At 41.8% G+C, this 27,341-nt stretch overlaps 3 protein-coding genes across 3 annotated transcripts; 2 read left to right on the top strand and 1 right to left on the bottom strand.

The window, feature by feature from the left end:
- Nucleotides 1-140: 140 nt before the first annotated feature.
- Nucleotides 141-5,972, top strand: LOC139155576 (ATP synthase subunit f, mitochondrial-like). The gene is made up of 4 exons (XM_070730768.1): nucleotides 141-246; nucleotides 1,145-1,252; nucleotides 2,845-2,961; nucleotides 5,817-5,972. Exons 1-4 carry the CDS (start codon nucleotides 231-233, stop codon nucleotides 5,843-5,845), a joined length of 270 nt encoding a protein of 89 aa, XP_070586869.1. The 5' UTR covers nucleotides 141-230; the 3' UTR covers nucleotides 5,846-5,972.
- A 1,787-nt stretch (nucleotides 5,973-7,759) lies between these two features.
- Nucleotides 7,760-16,858, bottom strand: LOC139155564 (cleavage and polyadenylation specificity factor subunit 4). The gene is made up of 8 exons (XM_070730747.1): nucleotides 16,536-16,858; nucleotides 15,696-15,746; nucleotides 14,310-14,462; nucleotides 13,676-13,771; nucleotides 13,288-13,381; nucleotides 11,831-11,903; nucleotides 9,767-9,937; nucleotides 7,760-8,198 (listed from the first exon to the last, which is right to left on the bottom strand). Exons 1-8 carry the CDS (start codon nucleotides 16,636-16,638, stop codon nucleotides 8,130-8,132), a joined length of 810 nt encoding a protein of 269 aa, XP_070586848.1. The 5' UTR covers nucleotides 16,639-16,858; the 3' UTR covers nucleotides 7,760-8,129.
- A 292-nt stretch (nucleotides 16,859-17,150) lies between these two features.
- Nucleotides 17,151-26,848, top strand: LOC139155554 (pentatricopeptide repeat-containing protein 1, mitochondrial-like). The gene is made up of 9 exons (XM_070730738.1): nucleotides 17,151-17,414; nucleotides 18,373-19,000; nucleotides 19,674-19,814; nucleotides 20,259-20,477; nucleotides 21,319-21,420; nucleotides 21,551-22,294; nucleotides 23,540-23,656; nucleotides 23,842-24,024; nucleotides 26,644-26,848. The coding sequence occupies exons 2-9, from the start codon at nucleotides 18,515-18,517 to the stop codon at nucleotides 26,827-26,829; spliced, it is 2,178 nt and encodes a 725-aa protein (XP_070586839.1). The 5' UTR covers nucleotides 17,151-17,414; nucleotides 18,373-18,514; the 3' UTR covers nucleotides 26,830-26,848.
- The last annotated feature ends 493 nt before the right edge of the window (nucleotides 26,849-27,341 follow it).

Below are 27,341 nucleotides of genomic sequence, written 5' to 3'. Positions count from 1 at the left end.
AATGCAAGAGGCTATTAAATTAATGCTAGTAAAAAGTGAACGGAAGCGGTAGCCTTTGGAACCATCCTCGCCACGCCCTCCCCGGCTGCGGAAGGCCCGCCCCTCGCTTAGCTCCGCCCAGGAGGCCGCTGAAGACAAGAGCGACCTTCTTCCTAGCGCGCCTCTCGCGCCTGCGCGTTCTACCTCTTTCCCGGCAACCTTTGCGGGCGGATCCCTTGAGCAGCCGCAAGATGGCGGAGGCACCCGGTGAGTCTTTCTCCGGGGCGGGAGAAGCCAAGGTGACCCCCGGTTTCTGGAGCCCTGAAAGTCGCCTATGGCCTCCTAGATAAACCGGGGGAGGCAACCTGGACGACGGTTTTTTTGGGGGGGTTGGACGGGTTGGGATATTAGTACCCGTGAGCCCCGCCGGCTGGGACTGATGGGCTTTGGAATCCAGGGGGAAGCTTTATTTCCATATCCCAAGTTCTATGCTGTTTTATAAATGCAGGAAAAGTGTGTGGGTGTGGGTGTGTATGTATGTACACTATATATATGTGTGTGGGGGGGTTATGTGTGTGTGTATTATATATGTATACACACACACACACATATATATGATATATATATCAAATTCAGCAAAAAAACATGTGAAATATATATATATACACACACACAAATATATATGTATATATATATATGTGTGTGTGTATGTGTGTGTATATATATATTTGTTTTCTTAGATTTTCACGGGTATATGTATGTAGATTGTTTTGAGTTCGGGTTTTGCCCCGTGTAATATTTTGAGTGTCTATGCGACGTTTCGGTGAAATCACATTCACCATCATCAGGCTGAAGTTTTAAGCTTCGTGCTGTTGTAAATATGGATGTAAATATTTACAACAGCACGAAGCTTAAAACTTCAGCCTGATGATGGTGAATGTGATTTCACCGAAACGTCGCATAGACACTCAAAATATTACACGGGGCAAAACCCGAACTCAAAACAATCTACATACATATAAATATTAATATGTATGTATATAAGGCAGAGGCCCCACGATCAAATCCCAGTAAGGGTATGGCTAGCTGATGATAGATAATTAATAGATAATTCTTTAAATGCTGCATTCTTTCCCAACATGTTTTGCTGTCCTTTTTTTAAAAGTACCTATTAAAAATTTGAGGCTCCTCGATGTGAAACTGGGTCAGTTGCCCACCTGGTTGTCATCACTCAATTACACCCCGAGAGCATTTCTGGAATCGTGCAAAAGAGGTTAGTATTTGGGGGGGGGGGGGGTCTTATGAGGTGTGGGGGGGGGAGAGCAATATTCCTTAGGTATTTACAAGATGCATATTGGAATTTCCATGAAAGCAGCATTTCAGAATTGCGTTATTTACATTTGCATCCATAATACTGTGGCTAGAATATATGCAGTTAGTCGAGACTACTAAGTTCATGGAAGTATTGTAGCTTGTCAATAAAAACGATAGGGAAAGATGGGAATTGTCTGCAGGTATTGATCAAAATATTTGAAATTTAGGTTGAGCTGCAAACCTGCTTCAACTTGGGGTGGTTTTTTTTCATAACTCTGGATTTGAACTTCTCTTCTATATTCTAAATTGGTATTTGAATGTGGCCTGTACATTCGATCAGTTATTTGCGGTTGAATGGTTGAGAAAGATTTAAGTCATAAAACTTTCTGGTTATTGGTAAAAAAAAAAAAATTAAGTTGTCAAGTTACAGCCCCAGACACTTGGCAAAGAATTCCACTTAGCTTGTTGAATTTGGAAAGATTCACTACCTGGGTAAAAATGTTCCCCTAATTATGGCTTCAGGCTGGCTTTTTTTGTCCATTAGACAGTTCTTGACTTACAAATTACAATTGAGCCCAACATTTCTGTTACGTGAGAGTTTTGCCCCATTTTATGACCTTTTCTTGCCACCGTAGCCAAGTGAATCACTGGAGTTAAGTTAGTGGCAAGAAGCAGGGTGCACGAAAGGGTAATTGAAGGGCAGACTGCCAATGTTGGAGCACCACAACATAGAAACATAGAAGATTGACGGCAGAAAAAGACCTCATGGTCCATCTAGTCTGCCCTTATACTATTTCCTGTATTTTATTTTAGAATTGATATGTTTATCCCAGGCATGTTTAAATTCAGTTCCTGTGGATTTACCAACCACGTCTGCAGGAAGTTTGTTCCAAGCATCTACTACTTTCATTCAAATAATATTTTCTCACGTTGCTTCTGATCTTTCCCCCAACTAACTTAAGATTGTGCCCCCTTGTTCTTGTGTTCACTTTCGTATTAAAAACACTTCCCTTCTGAACCTTATTTAACCCTTTCACGTATTGAAATGTTTCGATCCTGTCCCCCCTTATTCTTCTGTCCTCCAGACTATACAGATTGAGCTCATGAAGTCTTTCCTGATCGGTTTTATGCTTCAGACCTTCCACCATTTTTGTAGCCTGTCTTTGGACCCCTTCAATTTTATCAATATCTTAGTGGCAAGTTAAATGGACCTGGCTTCCCCATCGGATTTGCTTGCCAGGCCATAAATGGGGATCACATGACCCCAGGAGCATGCAATCATCATAAACATGAACCGGTTACCAAGCTTCATTTTGATCACATGACCAGATGTTACAATGGTTATGTGAAAAATGGTCGTAAATCACTTTTTCAGTCCTGTTGTAATTCTGAACGGTCACTGAACCAACTGTTGTAAGTCAGGACTGCCTCTATTTTCATTGCCACCAGATGTTTATCTTCTTCCTCTTCTCTCCCCCCCTAAAAAGTTTTTATTATGAATGACCTCTGCCCATTACTCTGACTTCTAAGGTGGGTTTCCACTTTGATTAGGTCACAACAGGTTCTACGCAAAATACTGGGAACCGAAGAGATGTGGAATCGCCGGTCCTGGCATATTAGTAACCGCCTATGTGGTTTTCAGCTACTACTTAGTGTACGATAACCTCAGTAAGTACTTTAAAAAAAAAAAAATTACACTACGTTCACGCAATGTGCCAAGATTCTGTAACGGGTTGACGTTTTGGGGCTGTGTTCAAGGCCTCCCTGTCACATCTGGTTAGCGCAGAACCAACTTACCCTGTGCAAAACCAGCTTTAAGTTCTGGTTCCTGCAAGTGGACAGGGGTGAGAGATTTATGGGACACAAAACTTGAAAAACTGCTTCAGATAAAATAGCCCAAACTTGCAGCCCTGCATGGGAGAGTTAAGCCACATTAAATTATGGTTTTACTGTTGAATGGATGCGAGGTGCTGTGGCAGCCTAAGACATGGTTCTTGTTGAGCATTGCATGAGTTTTTGAGGTTGGTAGACATTGATCCAGAGGAATTTGTTTACCATATTTTGCGGAGTATAAGACGCACCTCAGTTTTGGGGAAGGAAAATAGGGGGGGAAATAATCTGCCTACTAGGTATTCACCTGGCTAGTCTTTAGTCTGGTCAGCTTCAGCACATTAATTTGCTGGTTTTGAGCCTATGTGCTTGCTTTTTATCCCCTGGTTAGGGATAAAAAATAGTTTCTAAAACATTTTTCCCTCTTCAGAGAGAAACAATGAGAAAATCGGGCTAAGCAACAACACTTGGTTAGCAAAGCACAGAACTTCATTCATTAGCACTCTATTAGGGCTGAAAATCTTAGTAAAAGATTACATTCGAAGTATAAGACACACCGGAAATGAGAAGGAAAATATTACATAAGTGGTATTTTACTCCCGTTCAACTCGCACACTTTCAGCAGAAGGTCAGGGGGAATTGTTGGCATGGGTGTCAAGACAAAGGAGTGTTTATGCATATGTTTTGGGAATGCCCGATAGTGCAGGAATTTTGGCAAAAAGTGAAAGAGGATATCAATAGAATGCTAAACATACAATGGACAATCACTAAGGAAATGGCAGCACTAGTTAAAAGCAATGCGATGGGAGAATTTAGAGAAATAAAAAAAGCAGCAATAGAAAGCGCTCAGGCAGTAATAGTCTTTGGTTGGAAGGATGCGACAAAATGGACAATGCAAAATTGGTATAGGTACATGGTGGACCATATTCAATTTGAAATTATGGATAAAAGGATAAATTTGGATAATGAAACTGAATTGAGACAACTGATGGGACAAGGTAAGACGATATATGATGAGCAGAATCCGAGACCAAGCTACAAGAAATAAATTGGAATCACTCTATAATATGTAAATAGATATAATGCTCTTGGGTCAAGTGGATTATATAAGAAACACCCCCGATTTGGTGGTGGGGAATGTGTGTGTGTCTGGGTGGGGGGCACATTTCACTATGCACTGTTTTATGTTGTGTGTAATATAAATTTGTTAAAAATCAATAAAAAAAATTTTTTTTAAAGTATAAGACACCCAAATTTTCAGCCTCTTTTAAGGTGCATCTTTTAATCCAAAAAATATGGTAGTGCTGTCCACTATAATTAAAACTCATTGGCCAAAATCAGTTTCTAGGACTTGTGCGCTTTGCTTCCCCCCCGACTTCAGACCAGCCTTGTAAATGTAATAGAAGAGGTTGCACGTAAGGCTTTCTCTGTGGTTGTACAGGTAGTCCTTGACCTATAGCCACAATCCAGGCCAAAATTTCTGTACTTGACGGAGACATTTGTTAAGTGAGTTTTGCTCCATTTTACAACTTTTCTCGCCCTTTATTAAATGAATCACTGTGGTTGTTAAATTAGCAACTCGATTGCTATGTCAGTATGGCTTCGCCCCTCGGCTTGTCAGAAGGTCGCAAAAGGGGATCGCATTTCCCTGCAACTATGAGTCAGTGGACAAGCGTCTGAATTTTGATCGCGTGGCCACTGGGATGCTGCAACGGCCATGGGTCACTTTCCAGTGTCACTCTAACTGAATGGTCAATAAATAAACTGTTATAAGTCAAGGACTACCAGGGTCCCGTTGATTAAACAATGTCGTCTGGCGGGCCCCAGGGGAAGATCCTTCTCTATGGCAGCCCCAGCCCTCTGGAATCAACTCCCCCCAGAGATCAGAACTGCCCCCACCCTCCTTGTCCTTCGTAAATTGCTTAAGACCCACTTATATCGCCATGCATTGGGGAATTGAGACATCTCCCCCAGGCTTATATAGTTTTATGTATGGTATGCTTGTGTTGCATGGTTTTTAAATGTTGGATTTTTAATGTGTTTTCTTTTAAACATTAGATTTGTCACATTGTACATTGTTTTATTATTGTTGTGAGCCGCCCCCAGTCTGCGGAGAGGGGCGGCATACAAATGTAATAAATTATTATTATTATAAAGTACCTTCTGCCCGGTACTCGGTAAAATATATTTTCCCAGAAATCTGGTAACTGCAAACGAGAACAGGAATTGGTAATACAGTAGTACCTCTAGATACGAGCTGCTCCACATGTGAGTATTTCAAGTTACGAGCCACGACGGGAGCGAAATTTCTGTTCCAGGCCCGAGCTCAAATTCGGGATACGAGCCGAACTTCCACTAGGTGGCGCAAGAATCCTTGCTTCTGGTTATCTCCGCAGGGAAAAACAAAGTCTAAAGCCATTTGTTCCAGATACGAGCTGATCGACATACGAGTTCCGTTCTGGAACGAATTAAACTCGTATCCAGAGGTACTACTGTATAAGGTTGTCCTCAATTTTACTTCCATCTTTTTTTCCCAACTCAGCGGATTAGCAGGAATATTTAGCATTCAATTATGATATCTTATTCATAAATTTTACTGGCCATGTGTACAAATGTTTTAAATAAAAGCTAGTTTCTGTTTAAGGGTTTTAAAGAAAACTGCAATCTAACCAAAACTGGTTCTGATTATTTAGAGGAAGAACGCATGAGAAAATACCACTAAGATTCCACCAACAAGAAATCAAGTTTCTCTTGCTGTGACCAGTCAACCACAGGAAACGTGACTTCTGCTATTTTTCCGTCAAACTATCAAATGTATGCTGAGACCAATAATAAAATAATTCAACCTGTGTCTGGTAGAACTTATTTCAAACAAGAAATAAGACAAATGAGATTAAAAAAAGACCTTTCTTTAAAATTATATATAGAAAAGACCTTAAAATTATAAAAAGTACAGTGATACCTCGTCTTACAAACGCCTCGTCATACAAACTTTTCGAGATACAAACCCGGGGTTTAAGATTTTTTTGCCTCTTCTTACAAACTATTTTCACCTTACAAACCCACCACCGCCACTGGGATGCCCCACCTCCGGACTTCCGTTGCCAGCCATGTACCCGTTTTTGCACTGCTGGGATTCCCGAGGCTCCCCTCCATGGGAAACCCCACCTCCGGACTTCCGTGTTTTTGTGATGCTGCAGGGGAATCCCAGCAGTGCAAAAACGTGTGCTTCGCTGACAACGGAAGTCAGAGGTGGGGCTTCCCAGAGAGGAGCCTCAGTGAAATCTCAGCATCGCAAAAACACAGAGGTCCGGAGGTTGGGTTTCAAGGACTTCGGTGTTTTTGCGATGCTGCAATTTCACTGACGCTCCCTTCACTGGGAAACCCCACCTCCAGACTTCCGTAGCCAGCGAAGCGCTTGTTTTTGCGATGCTGGGATTCCCCTACAGTATTGCAAAAACACAGAAGTCCGGAGGTGGGGTTTCCCATGGAGGGGAGCCTCAGGGGAATCCCAGCAGCACAAAAACGGGCACTTCGGCTGGTAAAAAGGGTGAATTTTGGGCTTGCACACATTAATCGCTTTTCCATTGATTCCTATGGGAAACATTGTTTCATCTTACAAACTTTTCACCTTAAGAACCTCATCCCGGAACCAATTAAGTTTGTAAGACAAGATATCACTGTATAGGAAGATACTAATAGTAGCTTCACCAAGATCTGAAACATTAATCACATTTTTTTTTAATGGCTAAGCTTTGTGTCTGGAATGCCTAGAAAATATGCAGCAATTCAGAGTCTCAGAATAATTCAGTTTTGTGACTGAAATTAGTCTTAAGTCTAGACCAACTTAACGACATGACAAAATATTATTCCGTGAGGATCTTTTTTTAAAAATGGGGTTTTGTAAAAAACTGCAGCTTACTTCTAAACAGGATTTTTTTTCTTGTTTTCTTTTTTAAGCTTTCAGTTGATTTAATGATTTTGGATGTCAGAATATTATGTTCCTAGGGAACCTTGGATCATTTTTAGTATGCTTTTTTTTTTGTGAGCCACCCCGAGTCTCTGGAGAGGGGCGGCATACAAGTCTAATAAATCATAATCATAAATCATGCTCCGCAAATGAAAATTGCATTGCAATGGCACATAATTTAGATCGCTTCCAAAATGAAGGAAAGATTTGCCTTTTTTCCCCCATAAACCTGCTTTTCATAATTTGCCTGCGTTTGTTCAGCCACCAACTATCTTAAAATACAAACTATAGATGTAGACAAATACAAGTGGACCCGCTCTTCTGAAGAACAAGATGAATTCCCTCTTGAATTAGCCTTGGTCCCAGACTAGAGAAGGAACACAAAGATGGAGAACAAATACCACAAAAATCGTGGTCTAGGATAGACATGGCTTGGGGAGATATGGGAGTGGACAATTGTATAGATAGAACAAGTGGAGATTGGACCCAATATATGCCTGCATTTGTTCAGCCACCAACTATCTTAAAATACAAACTATAGATGTAGACAAATACAAGTGGACCCGCTCTTCGGAAGAACAAGATGAATTCCCTCTTGAATCAGCCTTCGTCCCAGACTAGACAAGGAACACAAAGATGGAGAACAAAGCAGAACGGGGCAGTCGCTCACATACACACATATTTATCATCTTCTGCCAAGGACTGTTGCAAGAACAGGCTAAACATTTTCGAAGGAGAAAGCTTTCACCCTTTTGAACCAAAAATCCCTATCTCAAATGTTCTTCTTTTAGAAGGCTTGTGTAATTACATTTGCTTCTTCGGGCTGTGAACAAGGAGGCACTACGTTGTAGCCTTAAAAATTAAACCAAGGAAATGCCAAAACAAACAAGAGGAGTTGCGCATCAAGTGATTCTTTCACTCGGCCAATCCTTTGGTGCAGGTATAAAAAAAGGTGGTTCATTCATTCAAGATGATGCTAGAGATAATTCGGCTCGTAAAGATATATATATAAAAAAAGGCTGGAAAGTCCGTTGGTTCATTGTCCACTAAGGAAAGCCAAATGTCCTTTGGTACATCTGTTGGCGTAATGTCCTTTTTCACCACACTAAGATAATTGCAAAAAAAAAAAAAAAGTACATATATAACGAGACTTTAATGAATCGTTTAATCTGAATATTCACAGTTGAAAAAAACTTGCTTTTTTTCTCTAAATAGCCCATTCTGAAAGTCCAGAGTTAGGAACATGAACACTTAATTTCAAAATAATCTTAAGTGAAAATCAATGGACTGTTGCTGTTTTATTTCATGTTTGTATTTGGGCATGAAAACCTCACATCCATGTGGCTAAATTTGACACTGCCAGAAGTACTGAAGAAAACGCTACGGCATACCACACGCTTCCACCTAAATGTGTTGATGTTTTCAAGCTAACATTTTCCACCCCATTCTACTATTACCCTTCATTCCCCATTGTCTATTCCCATGATGGCAAACCTCTGGCATGTGTGCCACAGGTGGCGTGTGGAGCCATGTTAGAGGACGTGCGGAATTGCCATATGTCAACTCAGCTGATTTTCAGCTTTGGGAAAGGCTGTTTTGCTCTCTGGAGGCTTTAGGAGGCTTCCCTGAACCCTCCAAAGGGTTAAAAACGGCTCAACTGGCAAATAGAATTCAGTTTTTCTGAATTACAGTGTTCCCTCGATTTTTGCAGGTTGGAACTTCGCGAAAAGTCTATACCATGGTTTTTCAAAAATATTAATTAAAAAAGACTTCACGTTTTTCCCCCCATACCACGGTTTTTCCCACCCGTTGTCATATGTCATCGCCAAACTTTCATCCGCCTTTAATAAATATTTTTTTAATAAAGTTTAATAAATAAACATGGTGAGTAATGATGTAAATGGTTGCTAAGGGAATTTGTAATTTAGGGGTTTAAAGTGTTAAGGGAAGGCTTGTGATACTATTCATAGCCAAAAATGGTGTATTTACTTCCGTATCTCTACTTCGCGGAAATTCGACTTTCGCGGGCGGTCTCGGAACGCATTCCCCGCAAAAATTGAGGGAACACTGTACTGCTTTTCCCATAGGGCTGTTTTTGACACTTCGGAGGCTTCAAGGAAACCTGAAGCCTGGGGATGGCGAAAAACAGCCCAATTTTGTAAATTTGTTTCTGAACAAAAATGTTTCGCCGTTTTTCATCATCTCTAGGCTTCAGTATGCATTGAGGGGGGGGGGGGGGAGTGTGAGTTGTGTGCATGCGTGTGGGGGACGGTGCAGGGGTTGTGCACTTGCACAGGGGAGGGAATGGGTGTGGAGATGCATGCATGTGCTAGTGCGTGCGTGAACATCCTTTTGGCACATGAGCAAAAAAAAGGATCAATGTCACTAGTCTGTTCCGTTACAATCCTACACATTTCTTTCAAACATTCATGGGGGTGGGAGGCATCTTATGCTTTTGTCGCTTTTCACAAAGCACACAAGTGTGTCATTTCTCAAATTCCACATTCCAGAATCGGATGGGAACATCCCATATTCAAAGAGTGAAAATTATGCGCAGTTATCGTGTCAGCTCCGGAATTCTGGGTTGGCCAGTGGAAGTGCACCGATCAGCCTCCCCCTCTCCCTGCACAGCTCATTCCCTCATAAAACCCAGCCTAAGGCAGCCTACCTTACCTTATAACAGGTGACTTGTTCCAGGGGGCGAGGGCCTCTGTTCCCTATGCTGTTGTTTTGGGACTGCATGACCCCAATGACCTGTGGGGTCCTCTGTTGGTTGGGGGAAGACTTCTGACTTGTCAGCTGGATAAGAGAGGATGACCTTTGCAATGGCACGTTGTTGTTTTGCTGGAAAGGAAAAGCAGCCCGCATAAATATGTATTACACACCTTAGCAGCAGTTTTCTCTCCTCGGACAATAATCACAAGTATTGCCCCAGACTTGTGCCTAGGTCGCCAAAAGCAATCCACACCCCACAAAGGTGCCCCATTATAAGCTTACAGTGTAAGTGGAAACTGTCACTCTGTTGGTTGACAGCCTCCAAAGACATCCAGAAACATCCAGTAGTTAAATAGTTAACTCTTATTTGTTAATGTAGCTCCTCCCTTTCTATGATGTATCCCTGCTTTCCTCACTTCCTTTTCTGTACAGGAAGAGAAGGCAGACACTTTCTTTCTATTCTAGTCTTTACAATGTGAAGACATGCTTTTTGCCTGCTCAAGGCATTATAATCATTTTTTACTTTTCTAATCAAAAATAACTTCGTTCAGAAGGTCTCCTCGCAGCTCATTTCAATCGACTTCGTGGTTAGTCTCATTTCAGCTCACGCGGGCTGATCCTACATGAGCTCTTTCCACGGCAGAAACATTGTGAATCCTCCCTGTAAATGTGTGGTCCTGGGGCTTATCATGTGGTCAGACTGCCCCCTCCCCCCCAAAAAAACCCCTTTAACTGTTGGTGGGACTTTCAATCTCTACCTCAAAAGCTATTAATCAGAATCGAGCTGGAAGGGACCTTAGAAGTCTTCTAATCCAACACCCTGCTCAACTTCCTGTTGTAGATGTCATACCAAATGGCTAAGCCATGGAGAAATATCGGTAGCTGAGGAAGCAAGTTGTTGCCACATTTATGCTCATTTTTGCTTGACTCTGCCAGGCAGCGCAATCAGGTTTTGTTTTGTTTTTACAAGATTTTTCCCCTGACTTTTAAACATTTTAATCGTTTGGTTTTTCCCCACTGATTTATTCCATTCTCTGCTAATTCCCTGATATTTCCCAAACTGCTGATTTCATTGATAATTCCCTGATTACCAGGTTTGCTGGACACCCTGTGCGAGACTCCTGAGGCAATTTGATTGAAGTATCATCTGTGGTTTTGGCCCATGCTTGGAGTGTCCTTAATTAAAAGCATTACTACAACTACTACTCTTTGAATGTCAGTGACCCATCCCTTCCCCCTCTGCAAATCAAGTGCCACTATGTTGTGGTTCAGCCTGGGACCCCTCCGGGAATGGCTGACTTGCTGTCGGCTTCCAGCTCTGAGGGAGAGGCTGAGGACCAGGAGGTGCAGACTGACAAGGAAGAGGAATCCCAGGCTGCAGAAGAACAGCCAGAGTTCCACCAGGGGGAGCTCTCCCCAGCAAGCAGCCTGGATTCCCTGGGGGAAGATGCTCACGACATCATAGATATGCGACAAAGGAGAGCTAATCAGAGACGAACTCAATTGGCTAGGTATTTCCAGCATTAGAGGTCACAGCTGGGTTTGGGTGTGGTGCTCTTGGGAAAGGATAAAAGGCGGCCCCACCCTTCCTGGCTTGTGGAGTTTTATCTTGGAGATTCGTGAGACCTGTCTGTGAACTTTGGTGGCTACAATCCTGGTTTGTGCCTTGGACTATTGAAACCTTGGGGGGGGGGGGGGGGTGCCAGCAAGAAGCTTGTGGAATTGACTGGACATCAGGACCCTGTTGTAACGTATTGTAACCTGTCTGCTGTGAAGACAGGTTTTCCTTTGTGCTTATTTTTTCCTGCTATAAAATACTTTTGGATTTTACCAGAGTGTCTGGCTGTTTTTTCAGTGGGTGTGGAGGTCTGGGAAAACCCAGACAGAACACACTATAACAGGAGAAGCATCTCTAGCATCAACATTCAAACAGACCTGGTTCGCTTTAAGTTAAATTCAAAGGAGACGAATCTTCAAGCTCGAACGGCCCACCAAAGCAGCTGAAAAAACAGGATGGCTTACTTTTTGTTGTGGCTGCGTTGGAGGCGGCAGTGGCGGTTGCTCTGTCGTTCCCATGGGAAGTTCAAACCGAGGACTGTTTTTTTTCAAAAGAAAAAGGACATATGCGTATGGAAAGAGAGGAAGACCAAACTGATAAAAAAAGAAATCCACTATTAGAATCTAATTCTCCCAGGAATACTTTTAAGCTTAAGCCTCGGAAATAAAACCCTCTTGAAAATGTGACTCTTTTTTTTTTCATGTTATAGTAATGCGATGGGAATGATGGTGTTGTATTACTAATTGTGAAAGCCACGGGAAATTATCAAAACCCATCAAAAAGCGAAAGAGTACAGTGGTACCTCTACTTAATAATAACACTAGTAATAATTTAATAGATTTGTATGCCGCCCCTCTCCGAGTTCTTAAGCCTCTACTTAAGAACTTTTCTAGATAAGAACTGGGTGTTCAAGATTTTTTTTGCCTCTTCTTAAGAACCATTTTCTACTTAAGAACCCGAGCCTGGAAAAATTTCCCAGGAAATTTGAGAGCGGCCCAAAGGCCTGGTCTATTTCCTGCCATTCCCCTGGCCATTTTGGGCTTTTCTGGGCTGCCAGAGGAGCCTTTCGGTGGCGCTTAAGGAGGCTTTGGCAGCCCAGAGCGAACGAAGCATTTCATTTATTTTATTTATTTATTTATTCTATTTTTATGCCGCCCTTCTCCTTAGACTCAGGGCGGCTTACAACATGTTAGCAATAGCACTTTTTTTTAACAGAGCTAGGCTATTGCCCCCACAATCCGGGTCCTCATTTTACCCACCTCGAAAGGAGGGAAGGCTGAGTCAACCTTGAGCCGGTGATGAGATTTGAACCGCTGACCTTCAGATCTACAGTCAGCTTCAGTGGCCTGCAGTACAGCACTCTACCTGCTGTGCCACCCCGGCTCATTTTCCTTTCTTTGGGCACTTGGAGAGGGAATAAACCTCTGCCAGCACCCAGAGAAAAGAAATACTCCCTTCGCTCTTGCCAGCGACTGTCCTCCTCTTCTTCCTCTTCCTCCTCCCACCCAAATTCCAAGCTTTTATTTCTTTCCTTTTGCTTTTACATTGATTCCTATGGGAAAAATTGTTTCTACTTACAAACCTTTCTACTTAAGAACCTGGTCACAGAACGAATTAAGTTTTTAAGTAGCGGTACCACTATATTTTGGATGTGACATCCGGCAAAATACGACACCCTTCACTTAATGCTACAAAGAAAAATTGAAGGCAAACGAGGTCCAAGCAGAAAAAGAACATTGTGGCTTCAAAATTTAAAGGACCGGCTTGGACAAAACTCAACAGGACTTTTTCATGTGGCTGTTGATAAAAATAGAATCGCATGAGACTTAAGCTTAACATTTTGGGAAGAATTTGAAAGAGGCTCAATGTGGCTGAATAACATCAGGTGAAGAATTTTAAGACAGGTCTGGGAAATACTCACTGCATGAATTTGCACGCAGGGCCTTCCGGACAGAAGCCTACCAGGTAATTCACACAAATAACACGCCTTGTGTGTCTGTGTCTGCAGAGAGGACCTACAACACAAAAGGCAGAGAATGAAGAAGGATTGGGCAAGGCACACAAACCTTTGCCCCCTAATATTAGCCTCCCCAAAGGCAAACTGAGATTTCCTACGTTTTCAAAATAGCAAGAGTGGCCCAAATTCAGACAATTCTCTTTAACTACAATTAAATTCTTCTTCAAAAGGGAAGGTAAGTTTTCAAGGAGTCAAATGACAATTCAGAGGTTCTTACAAGCTTGGCCCTGTTGTTCGAGACATCTATATCCAAGGCAGCACAACTATCAACCGTCACAAGTTGAATACCTACCGTGTTTACAGAAACCTCGGTCATACCAAGGGCAGTCTTTGATTTTAGATTCTGGGTCGATGTGCAAGAATGGACACTCCTTGTTGCTGCATTCCCCTGCAACAGACAGTCACCAGCTTCAGCCCAACAAGCCGTCAACGCAATTTCACAAACAGTTGCAAAGTGTCATGACCATCACCTACACCTTTCATCAACAGCCTTTTTAAATATAACATTTAATGTGCTAAACCTGCACATGTACACATTCCAGAACAAGAGTGTAAGGAAACTAGTGATTTAAATATTAAGAATCATATCAAAAAGTGAAGGCAAGCGCACTATCAGTGCACGACTGACTGCGCACCAATTTGCTCTATTAACATTCATAATATCTAATCAAAATGTCACCAAGGGGTACCATAGAATAATAGCCAGTAGACCAACTTGCAAACCAATGCACCTCTGGTCAAACTCTCATTTCTTCCATCAACATCTCGAATCACTGAAACTTGAGATGGTAAAACTCATGGTAAAGTTTCCCAGAACAATGGATGAAATGGATTCCACCCTGGTACACTACACAATACACACTCACACCAACACTGCAAAAAGTCAGGATTAAATAGCAGCCGTTCATCATTACATTTGCTCTTACCGTATTTTGAATAGAAGTAACATTCTGGCATCTTGGTCATGTCATACTCGTGCAAGAATTCACACTGGTCCCCTTTTTTGCACAGACCTCGTAACCAGTGTTTACAAACCACTGTCTTTTCACCACTGATGTGCCGGAATGGACACATCCCCCCTGCCAGAGGAAAAAGAAAGAGATATAAAATCTGGCAAGGAATCAATTCAAAATGCCTGTACGCTATGTTGCTTTAATTTGCAGACTTAAAACACAAGCAAATAGCTAATCTATGTATTTTAAAAAATTATAAGGTATTCATTTGGTAAGTGCAGCCTCTCTACAATAGAGCCCCTTAGGCTAATATGACCAAGAGTTACCATGTTTTAAGATTTTAAAAATGAGGCTTGGAATCATGAGCAATTTCTCCTCCCTTCTCATAAAACATGATTAATGTACATAACTTGAAAAACAGCCTTATATAAGCATATTATTGTGTCAATTTATGTGACAGACGGCCTTCTTATATGCATCTTGGAAGAGGAGTCTGCCTTTTATTTACTTTATTGATACTGACTGCCCTGACAGAAAAAAAGCCAATTCATGATTCACAACAAAGAAGTGAGTATAGAACAAATTAAAAAAAGCCCCTGGCAAAATCATGACCTTGGATGACTGAGAATCTTTACATACACTTAGCTAGATGGCCTCAACAGCTCTCTACTTTTTATTTTATTTTTTTAAAATAATTTTTATTAAATATAAACATTAAAAAACATTACAATAAAAACAAACAAACAAAGACAAAACAACACATTTATAAATATACATTCCACAACTATAACCTTTCTACGGTAAATTGTCTCAACGTTAAATGTTCATCTATATGTCATTCACATAAACTGTATTTCCTTTACGGTTTTTATTCATCTATTAATCACTGTATCTATCCTTTACAATCAAACTTATAAACTCCTATTTTCATTCTTTAACTATACATCAATATATACACCATCATTAACTCCAGTCACCTCTTGAAAAAAGCTGAAAAAACGTCTTGAATGAGAAGTTAAATGTCTTCAAAAGAAAAGGAAAAAAAGCACCTTTGGGACAACCATGACCTGGATGACTGAGAACCTCCATAGACACCTAACTAGGTGGCCTCAGTGACTCTATAAAAAGGATGCAAATGTCCAGCTCTGTCTGCAAGGAGTATCAATCCTTCCATTCCCCACCACCCAGTCAGAGCTGGATGAGAAGTGAAATGTCCTCAAAAGAAAAAAACAGAAAATCCAGTTGCCTCTTGGGAAAAAAAGCACCTTTGGGACAACCAGGATCTTGGATGACTGAGAATCTCCACAGACCTTCCTCCCCTCTCTTTTTCAGTCTTCCAATAGACGTGCAACTGCTTACCTTTCCCACAGGCTGCCTTTAAAAAGAAATCGCAGACGGCGGCACCCGACTCTGTGGAGAAAGAAGCACAAGGAAGGGCTAAATAATATCGCAGTCACAGGTTAATTTTCCAATTTTTATACTTATATTTAATTGGATTTGTATGCCGCCCCTCTCTGAGGACTCGGGGCGTCTCTCAGCATGTACAGAAAAACAAGAATAATAGCAATCCAATTAATACATTAAAACAGTCTTTAAAATTCTAATTAAAAAGAAAAATTTTAGATTTTTAATGTTTACATTTTTAATGATTTTTAGATTAGAAACATAGAAGAGTGACAGCAGAAAAAGACCTCATGGTCCATCTAGTCTGCCCTTATACTATTTCCTGTATTTTATCTTAGGATGGATCTATGTTTATCCCAGGCATGTTTAAATCCAGTTCCTGTGGATTTACCAACCACATCTGCTGGAAGTTTGTTCCAAGAATCTACTACTCTTTCCGTCAAATATTTTCTCAGGTTGCTTCTGATCTTTCCCACACCTAACCTCAGATTGTGTCCCCTTGTTCTTGGCTTCCCTTTCCTATTAAAAACACTTCCCTCCTGGACCTTATTTAACCCTTTAACGTATTTAAATGTTTTGATCATGTCCCCCCTTTCCCTTCTCTCCTCCAGACTATACAGATTGAGTTCATGAAGTCTTTCCTGATGATTTTTAAATGTTTAATGGTTTTTAGATTTTTAATATTTTTTTTAAATTTTAATATTTTTTAGATTTTTGATGATTTTTAGATTTTTGATTATTTTAATGGTGGGAGGGTTGTAAGGAAGCCTCTGGACGAGCCCCCTCCTCACGTACTGTCCATGCCCGGGAAGGGCAGCGGCTGGGCGCCCAGCTGTTGCTCCACCGCAATCTCCAAGTCGAACTTGATGTGGTCCACGTTGGCGATCAGCTCCTGCATGGCGGCGGCGGGGCGGTGAAGGGAGGCCGGCCGAAATACGGGAGCGAAAAAGCGGCCTCGACTCCGCTCGTCGACGGGCGCCGAGAATACTGTAATTAATTTTTTTTTTAAAAAAGCAGCCCGAGCGCGGCGTGGGGGGCGGGGAAGGAAGGAGAAAGGAGGCACGCGCGCGCAGCCCGGCCGGGCGGGCCAATCAGCAGGCGGCCTTTTTTCGCGCGCGCAAGGCAGGCTGGGAGTCGCGCCGAGTGTCGCGTTGGGGCCTGGCCAGGGGTAAGCAAAGTTGGCCCTCCTATGACGTATGGACTTCAACTCCCAGAATTCCTGAGCCAATCATGCTAGCTCAGGAATTCTGGGAGTTGAAGTCCATATATAGGAGAGCCAACTTTGCCTACCCCTTGCGTTCGGCCAATGGAGGAGCGACCTCCTCCCATTTAGGCTGCGGACCAATCCAAAAGAGGCCAGTTCTGATTGGCCGAATGGAGGAAAGGGAAATGAAGTGGGCCTATCCAGGCGCCGGAGATCTCTTCCTAAAGAGAAGCTCCGCCTTCTTAGTGGGCGGGGAGAGTAGAGGGACAGTAGCGCGCGAGGTGGGGGGTGGGGAGGACGGTTGGAGGCCTGAGTGGACCGCTCTGAGGGGATTTTTTTCCAAATTATAATATTCTAATTATCCCCTCTGTCTATTAATCTGATTTCTCTCCCGCTTTTACTTAGGAGCTCTTTGCCTGAGCGCTTCTCCATCCGTTTTGTGTGCCTCCCCTCAACAACAGCCCTGCAAGGTAGGCTGCTAGGTCAGGGATAAAGAGAGACAGAAGGCACGAAGGACAGGTCTCCAGATGTTTGTTGGTTTATTTATTTAGTTAGTTAATCAGTCAGTCAAGTACGTATTGCTATTATACAAAGATATAACAATGTTTATATGCATAGAACGAGTCCAAAGACAGGCTACAAAAATGGTGGAAGGTCTTAAGCATAAAAATTATCAGGAAAGACCTAAAGGGGGGACATGATTGAAACATTTAAATATGTTAAAGGGTTCAATAAGGTTCAGGAGGGAAGTATTTTTAATAGGAAGGTGAACACAAGAACAAGGGGGCACAATCTGATAGAGTAGTAGATGCTTGGAACAAACTTCCAGCAGATGTGGTTAGTAAATCCACAGAAAATGAATTTAAACATGCCTGGGATAAACATAGATCCATCCTAAAATAAAATGGACCTCTAAGTTTCTAAAATACAGAAAATAGTATAGGGGCAGACTAGATGAACCATGAGGTCTTTTTCTGCCGTCAATCTTCTATGTTTCTATGTTGTGGTGCTCCAACATTGGTGGCTTTATAAGAAAGAGAATAGACAGCCATTTTTCTGAAATCTTATAGTAGGGTAACCTTGAACTAGGGGGCTGGACTAAATGACCATCAAAGTCCCTTCCAGCTCTAATCTGATTGATTGATTGATTGATTGGTTGGTTAGTCAGTGGAATGGATCACCTTCAGAAGTTTATGGATGCTCCCTCAACTCTTAGCTTTTAAAAAAGAAACTGGATAGCTGTTTTTCTGAAATGGTATAGGGTCCCCTCCTTGAGCAGGGGGCTGGACTAGATGACCTTCAAGGTCCCTTCCAGCTCGATTCTGATTCTTTTCCCTCAGAAGTTTAGAAGAAGTGTGATTTTTTTAAAAAACCTGATTCAAATGCCTTTAAAGGTTTTCATTTCATCATTAATGTTTTTATTTGTAGGATGGCTCCTGCAAAATGTATCCTTGCTACTTCGGATCATTTTCCCAGGGCAAACAGGTGATGCTTTTAAGATGCAATCTTAATTCCCTGGATCCGGATTTCAGTCCCCGCGTCTAGAGTTAAGAGAGAGAAAGACGAAATTATGACGGTTTCTCAGCGGATGTGCCGGGGCTTCTCTGCAATATTTACCCAGAAAGGGTCTGTCTGTCCTTGGATTTGTTCCATTCACCGTTTCAGAGACGTTCCTGGAAGCAAAAAATGGATATGGCCTCCAAGCCTACAATCCACAGCTTTTCTGGACCGGAGGCTGATCAGCACGTCGCTGCCAGTCTATAAATTACACAACAGAGATCTGGAGGAGATGGCGAGATCGTCGGAAGCGCTTTCTAAAGATGAAGAAGAAGAGGAGAAATTTGATGCTGATGAAAGCTTTGGGTTGTTAACTCAGAAATATCCTCCCAAGCCCTTTTCTCAGAAGGCTTCGACTGATTCTCACAACTTACGACTCCAAGCCAAAAAAGAGGAGGAAGAAGAGGAGGAGGAGCTAGAAATAAAACCCAGATGGGGTCCAAGAAATACTCCATACTGGTATTTTTTGCAGTGCAAAGCGTTGATAAAGGAAAATAAGGTAATTACTGTGGCTATGTTGTGCCTTTTAAAAAAAGATGGGGATGGAGGGTTTAATGAAGGACAAGGAAAGATCTCTTTCTTTCTTGATTTATCGCTATGCTTTTAAAATAATGAAGATTTTCTTCATTATTTTAAAAGCAGCTTAAGGTGACAAAGCGTTCCTAATATTCATTCCTCCTATTTTGTGCCCAAAATGTAGTCATGTGACCCCAGATGTTTTTTTGTGCGTGCAGTGGATGGTGCGGTGGCCTAGAAGTGGAGCTCTTGCCTCATGATTAGAAGGCTGTGAGTTCAATCCTAGGTAGAGGCAGATATTTCTCTCTGGGCACACTAAGATTATCTGCTGAACAAAACTCCCCATTGGTGACAGAAAGGGCAGTGGCTAGTAAAACACTACGCTGGCTCCATTCACTTGCTCAGACTCCACCCCACAATGGATTATTATAAAATGAAGATGATAATGATGATGTGTGAGTGGAAATGGATTATTAAGTTTTTCAGCTGCTTCTTCATAACTTTTAAGTGGTTGCTAAGCAGTCCATTGTTAAGCGAGGATTACCTATATTTACCCCAAATCTGTGCAGTTTTAGTAGTTCGGACTTCCTGACCTTGTTGAGCTATGTGGAGTTTTGCAGTTAACCCTCTTCCTTAACCCTTAACCTCCTCTGCAGCTTGCTGAGGCTCTCGAGCTCTTTGAGGTACAGATGCTGAAGGAAGAACGTCTCTGGCCCGAAGAGTTCAACTACACAGTGCTGATTGGTGGATGTGGCAGGGTTGGGTACCTGAAGAAGGCCTTAAAGCTCTACAATGATGTAAATACCCCAAGTTTCTTTCAAAGGGATTTTTAGTCAGGGGGGGGTGGAGGGGCTTGATTAAAATGAATAAGAAACAAAATGGCTGATTTAAATCCGTGATTGGAGGGCTCCAGTTCAATTGGGAACCTTCATTGATGTGTCATTTCGCACTGAAGCTCCCTCCTATATTTCCTAAACAACACTGCAACACTTTGCAGTGCCAACACTGCATTTCTGTTATTCCTTCAGTTTGACATCCATTTTTTTGTGTTATGCTCTTTTTTCTTATCTGTTGAGGAAGTTTTTACAATATTCCCCCACAGCAACCCTTTCTAAGTTTGTGAACTTTACAAATAATTACAAAAAGCCCCCATGCTAAATGATGTCTTGTAGGAAATATGATGGATTTCCTTAGTTGTTTTGTTGATGAAACTTTGGTCTTGTTATGTTATGGGGAGACAGATGAAAAAGCGAGACCTGACGCCTACGATTGCCACATACACGGCCCTCTTCAACGCCTGCGCAGAGACACCCTGGAAAGACAATGGTCTGCAGAGCGCCCTTAAGTTACGACAGGAACTGATCCAAAAAGGCATAGAGTTGAATCCAACTGCGTATCGCGCTTTATTGAAATGCTGTGCTTTGTGTTCGGATCTCCACATGTGCTTTGATATATTAAAGGTAAAAAGGGGGGAAAGGGGATTATTGCTATAAATTTATAATTCTTCACAAAATTGTATCTATCAGCTGCCTTAGAAACTTCATACTCAAACTCAAAATATGACATAAATCACCATAATAATAATAATTTATATGCTGCTTGACTCTAGATATAAATAAACCATGTAATGTTCCTCAAAAGCTTAACAAGGAGAAATTCTGAGGTTGGAGTTGGAACAATGGTTGTTAAGAAATATATCCTTTGGAATTCATTGTTTCTTCATCAACTTTGGAATAGTCTGTATAAGGTAGAAGAGAGACTTTGGTTGTTGCAAACAAATGGTTGGTGGGTTCCTAGAAATGGGCTGATTTTTTTTCTCCTAGTCTTCACAAGATTAAAATTATGGCAGGATTTACATGTTGCAGTATAGCCACTTATCAGGTTTATAAAATATCCTTGCTTCACAAAATATACTAAGCTAAAATCAAATAAATGTGGTAGTTTAGTAGAGTTGGTGGGAACAGTCAAGATGGTATTTTGTTGTCTAAGGCAGTGTTTCCCAGCCTTGGCAACTTGAAGATATCTGGACTTCAACTCCCAGAATTCCCCAGCCAGCATTCGCTGGCTGGGGAATTCTGGGAGTTGAAGTCCAAATACCTTCCAGTTGCCAAGGTTGGGAAACACTGGTCTAAGGCACAACAGTTTCAGATCTACAGGTGACCTTAGCCTAAATTTTTATCCTTAAATTGTGCATGACAAATTTCTGTTTCCTTGGAACGCTATATTTGCATTACAGAGCAACTGATCTTTTGGTACCTGTTTATATTGAAGACTAATTACAGAATCCTTAACTTTCCTCAGGAAATGGTGGCAAAAGGCCATCAAATCACCACGGATACTTTCAACATCCTGCTCATGGGATGTATAAACGACAAGGAGAACGGGTTCCGCTATGCTTTACAGGTCTGTTCCGCCCTTTCCCGGTACATGCTGACTGGGGAATTCTGGGAGCTGAAGTCCACCCCTCCTAAACACTAACTCAGATGGATGTGTATAAGTTAATGATCGGTACTGTTGTTGTTTTTTAAAACAGGTTTGGCAGCAGATGGCCAAGCTGAACCTCAAACCTGACCTGTACACTTACAACTTGATGCTGTCGGCTGCCAAATACTGTGGCATCGGTGACCCCGAGGTGGCTTCTACATTGCTACTAAGACCCTCAGAGAAGCGCTCGACCCACCTGAGGCTGAATGCTGGCAGGGAGCAAGGCACAAAAGGTCAGAGAAAGAAAAGAGCCATCGTTCCGGCTTCCATGCTATCGGACGTCGAAGCTCTGGAACAAAACATGTTCCCAGGAGACGGTCCTAAAACGGAGAGGCCTGATAGAAACCGAGCAGGTGCCAAGCCAAAGTCAAGCGATCGCTCCAACTTATCAGACTGCGATACAAACAGGAGTTCGTTGATCTCTTATCAGAACCAGCTGGTTCCGGAACCAAGGGCAGGAAACTCCTCCTCGGAGCCTGCCATCCCCTCCCCTAACTTGCTGGATTTGCAGAGCCTGGCCCCACACGTGGTTTCCTTGGGGACGGTGGCCACGCCTTCTGACCGACTGGCTCTGATGGGGAACATGGAAGGCTTCTTAAAAAAAATGAAGGACGACAAGGTGGCGGGGAACATCCGGACGTTCGTATTGCTGGCCGAAAACGTGGAAGTCAACAGCCCATCAGAATCGTCTTTGCTGGCCGTCATGAAGGAGAACGGCGTGAAACCAGACGTGGCTTTTTTTAATACGTTGATCAGGAAAAAGAGCAAGAAAGCCGATCTGGAGGCGGCAAAGGTGAGATCGTCCCTTTCTGGGGGTGGATCACTGTTACGGGAGCATTTGCATTAGCCAAATTCAGCTTTTGGGAGCTTTTTAAATGAATTAATTTTGATATTTTAAAAAAATTTCACATGTATTACTTTGTAAATAACTAAAAGCGGCAAAAATGCGCAATATTCCGTTGGCCTCTTATTTTCTCCTGCGGAGGTGGCTGGGCTGAAAGAAAAGTGGCCGGCCACCCAGCTTGAAAGTTTAAGGCAGGATTAGAACTCACAGCTTTCCCTGGTTTCTGATGCCCTGATGCTTTAACCACTAGGTCAACCCGCCTATCTTTCTAAGACGTTCATTCCTGCTTTCTTTTTAGGCCAACGCTACAACGATATGTTAGAAAGGTCAGCTTCACCTAGAGTTCTCACATATTTTTGAGAACGTATCACATTTTTCGGAATTATCATTATTATTTTTATTACTTATTAGATTCGTATGCCGCTCCTCTCCGTAGACTCGGGGCGGCTCACAGCAATAATAAAGACGATGTAAAACAAATCTAATAATTTAAAAAAGACTAAAAACCCCATTATTAAGAGCAAACCTACACACAAACATACCATGCATAAACTATAGGCCCGGGGAAGATGTCTCAATTCCCCCATGCCTGACGGCAGAGGTGGGTCTTAAGAACTTTACGAAAGGCAAGGAGGGTGGGGGCAGTTCTGATCTCCAGGGGGAGCTGGTTCCAGAGGGTCAGGGCCGCCACAGAGAAGGCTCTTCCCCTGGGTTCCGCCAGACGACATCGTTTAGTCGACGGGACCCAGAGAAGGCCGACTCTGTGTGACCTAACCGGTCGCTGGGATTCGTGCGGCAGAAGGCGGTCCCGGAGATATTCTGGTCCGATGCATATCTTAGTTTTGGGGGAGGAAAATGGGGGGGGGGGGGGAATCTACCTACCAGGTATTCACCTGGCTAGCATCCGTAGTCTGGTCACCTTCAGCACATTATTTTATCCCCTGGTTAGGGCTGAAAAAAATCTTCAGAGGGAGTAGAATGAATACAAGCCTGTAAAGACTTACGGTTGGAAAAAACCATTGGAGAGAATAGCAATGAAAAAATCCTGCAAGCCAGGAAGATTGTTAGCACTTCGTTAGGCTGGGGGGGAAAAGTTTTAAAAAACTTTCCACCCTCTTGTGAGGGGAAGCTGCGTCTTATACTCCGAGGAATATGGTATATAAAGCCCTGCTTAACCTCTTTTTTAATTTACAGAGCTTGCTGCCTTTAATGCTGCAAAACGGACTTTCGCCAGACCTGTACACATTTTGCAACTTAGCCATTGCCTGCCGCAAATATAAAGAAGGGATGCAGCTCCTGTCAGACATGAAGGTACAAAACAATCCACCTCTGAGGAAGCTGAATTCAAAATTTTGAGGCGCTAATATTTTCTGCCTTGAAATATTTGCCGTAGCTTCAATCTTTGTCTAGATTCGAACCAAGACAGAGAGATGTTGTTTTTTTCACAACTGCCTTGGCTACAAATGTTTTGAAGTCTTTTTCTGTATTTGTTTCAGCTGTCTGGAATAAAACCCAACGTGCAAATCTACGGCGCGTTGATAAACGCAGCGGTGAGGCGACTGAATTACACTTACCTCGTAGAGATCCTTAAAGACATGAGCAGGAATCAGGTGGCTCCAAATGAATTTATTGTTAACATGCTGGAGTTTGCAGCCCAGTATCCTCCTAATTATGATAAGGTAAGATTATCCTCTGTCTTTTGTGTTGGTGTAAATTTGAGCTTCAGTGGGTTTAAGTCACTAAAACGTTAGAAACTTAAAACTTCCTAGATAAAATGTTTGGAAGGCGTTACATTGCTATGGATGTTAAAACTAAGTTAGCCATATTTGATTGAAAAGTTAAACGCTCACTTTAAGCTTCCCTTCCAAAGAAAACCCCATTCATAGAAACATAGAAGACTGACGGCAGAAAAAGACCTCATGGTCCATCTAGTCTGCCCTTATACTATTTCCTGTATTTTATCTTAGGATGGATATATGTTTATCCCAGGCAGGTTTCAATTCAGTTCCTGTGGATTTACCAACCACGTCTGCTGGAAGTTTGTTCCAAGGATCTACTACTCTTTCAGTCAAATAATATTTTCTCACGTTGCTTTTGATCTTTCCCCCAACTAACTTCAGATTGTGTTCCCTTGTTCTTGTGTTCATTTTCCTATTAAAAACACTTCCCTCCTGGACCTTATTTAACCCTTTAACATATTTAAATGTTTCGATCATGTCCCCACTTTCCCTTCTGTCCTCCAGACTAGACAGATTGAGTTCATGAAGTATTTCCTGATACGTTTTATGCTTAAGACCTTCCACCATTCTTGTAGCCCGTCTTTGGACCCGTTCAATTTTGTCAATATCTTTTTGTAGGTGAGGTCTCCAGAACTGAACACAGCATTCCAAATGTGGTCTCACCAGCGCTCTATATAAGGGGATCACAATCTCTCTCTTCCTGCTTGTTATACCTCTAGCTATGCAGCCAAGCATCCTACTTGCTTTTCCTACTGTCCGACCACACTGCTCACCCATTTTGAGACTGTCAGAAATCACTACCCCTAAATCCTTCTCTTCTGAGGTTTTTGCTAACACAGAACTGCCAATGCAATACTCAGATTGAGGATTCCTTTTCCCCAAGTGCATTATTTTACATTTGGAAACGTTAAACTGCAGTTTCCATTGCTTTGACCATTTATCTAGTAAAGCTAAATCATTCACCATATTACAGACCCCTCCAGGAATATCAACCCTATTGCACACTTTGGAGTCATTGGCAAATAGGCAAACCTTCCCTACCAAACCTTCATGCTTTTATTCATATAATTAACTGATGCGGACGATGGCTTATCTTTGTCAGTTCTAATACAGTTAGTCCTCAACTTACAACCACAACTGAACCCAAATGTGATGTTAGGTGAGACTTTTTAGTGAGTTTTGACTTGAAAATGAAACATATTCTGAAGGACCACTTGCAGTCATGTTCAGATAGTCCTCGACTTGCGAAAATCAGAGAAGCCCAAATTTCTGTTGTTAAGTTCTGTACCGTTTCAGGATCTTTCCTGCTAGTTGTTAAGGGAATCACCGCAGTTGTTAGTCACGCAGTTGTTACATGAATCTGTTTTCCTCATTGACTTTGCTTGTCAGGTCGCAAAAGGGGATCCCACACGACCTCATGGCTCTACAGCCGTCATAAACATGACCCAATTGCCAAACATACGAATTTGGATCACATGACCATGAATGGATACTGCAAAGGTCCTCAAGTGTGGAAGACCCATCATAAGTTACTTTTTCAGGGATGGTTTTTAACTTTGAACAGTCACTCAATCCATTATTTTAAGTCGAGGACTACCTGGACAGGGCATTGTCCATGAAACTGCTAGGAGCAATACTTGAATCCAAGGAGACCTCGTTCCAGTTGGGAGGACATTAACAACAAAAACTAGCTCATAAGTTTCAAATTTGTCTTTGCCTATCATTGGATGTAGGAGACGCAGGGGTCCCCAAACTTTTTACACAGGGGGCCAGTTCACTGTCCCTCGGACTGTTGGAGGGCCAGACTATTAAAAAAAACTATGAACAAATCCCTATCCACACTGCACATACCTTGTTTTAAAGTAAAAAACAAAATGGGAACGTACTATTTAGAGGGGGGAGAAGGTCTGAAATTCATATATGTTTGTTTTGTTTTTAATTTTCTTTTGTTGACATCTGATTGGCTATACAAGGTTTTCTTGGCTTATGAAAAATGTATAAAGAAAGAAGGAAGCACTTTGGCATAATGGTTAATAAGTTAGAAATATAATTGGTGTTGCACTTTTTGAAGGAACATTAAGGAGAAAATTTAATTAAAAGAAAATGAATGTAACTGGATGACAAAATTAGAAAAAGAAACTTTTGCAAATTTTTGATGATTGATATTAGTTACTAACAAAATACTGCATTTTATTCATGGAAAATTAGATGGTATACTGTGTTGTTTGTATGTTGAGAGAGAAAAAATAAAAAAAATTACCCTCCATTCATTTAATTCTTCCTTGCTTTCTTCCTTTCTTCCTTGTTCCCTCCATTTCTCCTTCCTTCCTCTCCTCCTTCCCTCCCTCTCTTTTCCTTTTCTTTCTTTCTCTCTCTCTTTTCCCTGAGCTCTTGTCACTCACTGGTGGGCCGGATAAATGGCCTCAGTGGGCCGCATGTGGCCCACGGGCCGTAGTTTGGGGACCGCTGTGGAGAGCCTCATGCCATCCTGCCTGCCAAGACTCCATTTCCGATGCAAGGAGTGCTTTTAATAAGTTGCATTTGTTTTACTTCTTGCAGTACCAGAAAAAGGATCACTATCTAGAGAAAATTGATGGCTTCCGAGATTTCTATTTCCGTTGGCTTAAGTGGATGCCCGGGCAAGAAACACCACATCCTTGGACAAGATACCAATATAAGAATTTGGCACAAAGCAAAGGTGGCACCAAGATGGAACAGGATCAAGGCAGCCAGGAGCTAAAATAAAGCAAATATTGGCCATTCATTACGACTTGCTGTCTTGTTTTTAAAATTTCTTTAATTCTATACATATCTGTTCACATAACCCCTACATGTATATACAATTGCAACCCAAATTTATCTGGAACAGTAATATATACTGTTGAATAAATAACATTTATTATTATAGGTGATTGTCCTATTGTCCTGTTCAAACTCTAAAGGAAAGTTTAGTCTTGTTTTGTGATTGTGTTCTGTTTCTTTCTAAGCCAATTTGTTAGCTAGCATGGGGAATTCTGGGAGTTGAATACATCTTCAAGTCACCAAGAATGAGACAAAATGGTTATAACTCTTCAAAGGAAAATTAGAAACCTTAAATTGCAAAGCAAAATTGTAATGCTGAGCAACGTTTGCTGCAAAAATTGGACTTTAGTAAAGATTCCCAAAGCAAGGAATATTTTCTACCCTTTCACTATCCTGGAATATCCATACAGCTGTCCACGTAATTGAAAAGGGACAATTAGTTTTTTAATATGGCA

The sequence above is a fragment of the Erythrolamprus reginae genome, unplaced genomic scaffold (genome assembly GCF_031021105.1).
Source record: "Erythrolamprus reginae isolate rEryReg1 unplaced genomic scaffold, rEryReg1.hap1 H_3, whole genome shotgun sequence".
NCBI lineage: Eukaryota > Metazoa > Chordata > Lepidosauria > Squamata > Dipsadidae > Erythrolamprus > Erythrolamprus reginae.
Note: the sequence above shows the minus strand (reverse complement) of the source record. Positions and strands in the feature narration are given on the sequence as shown.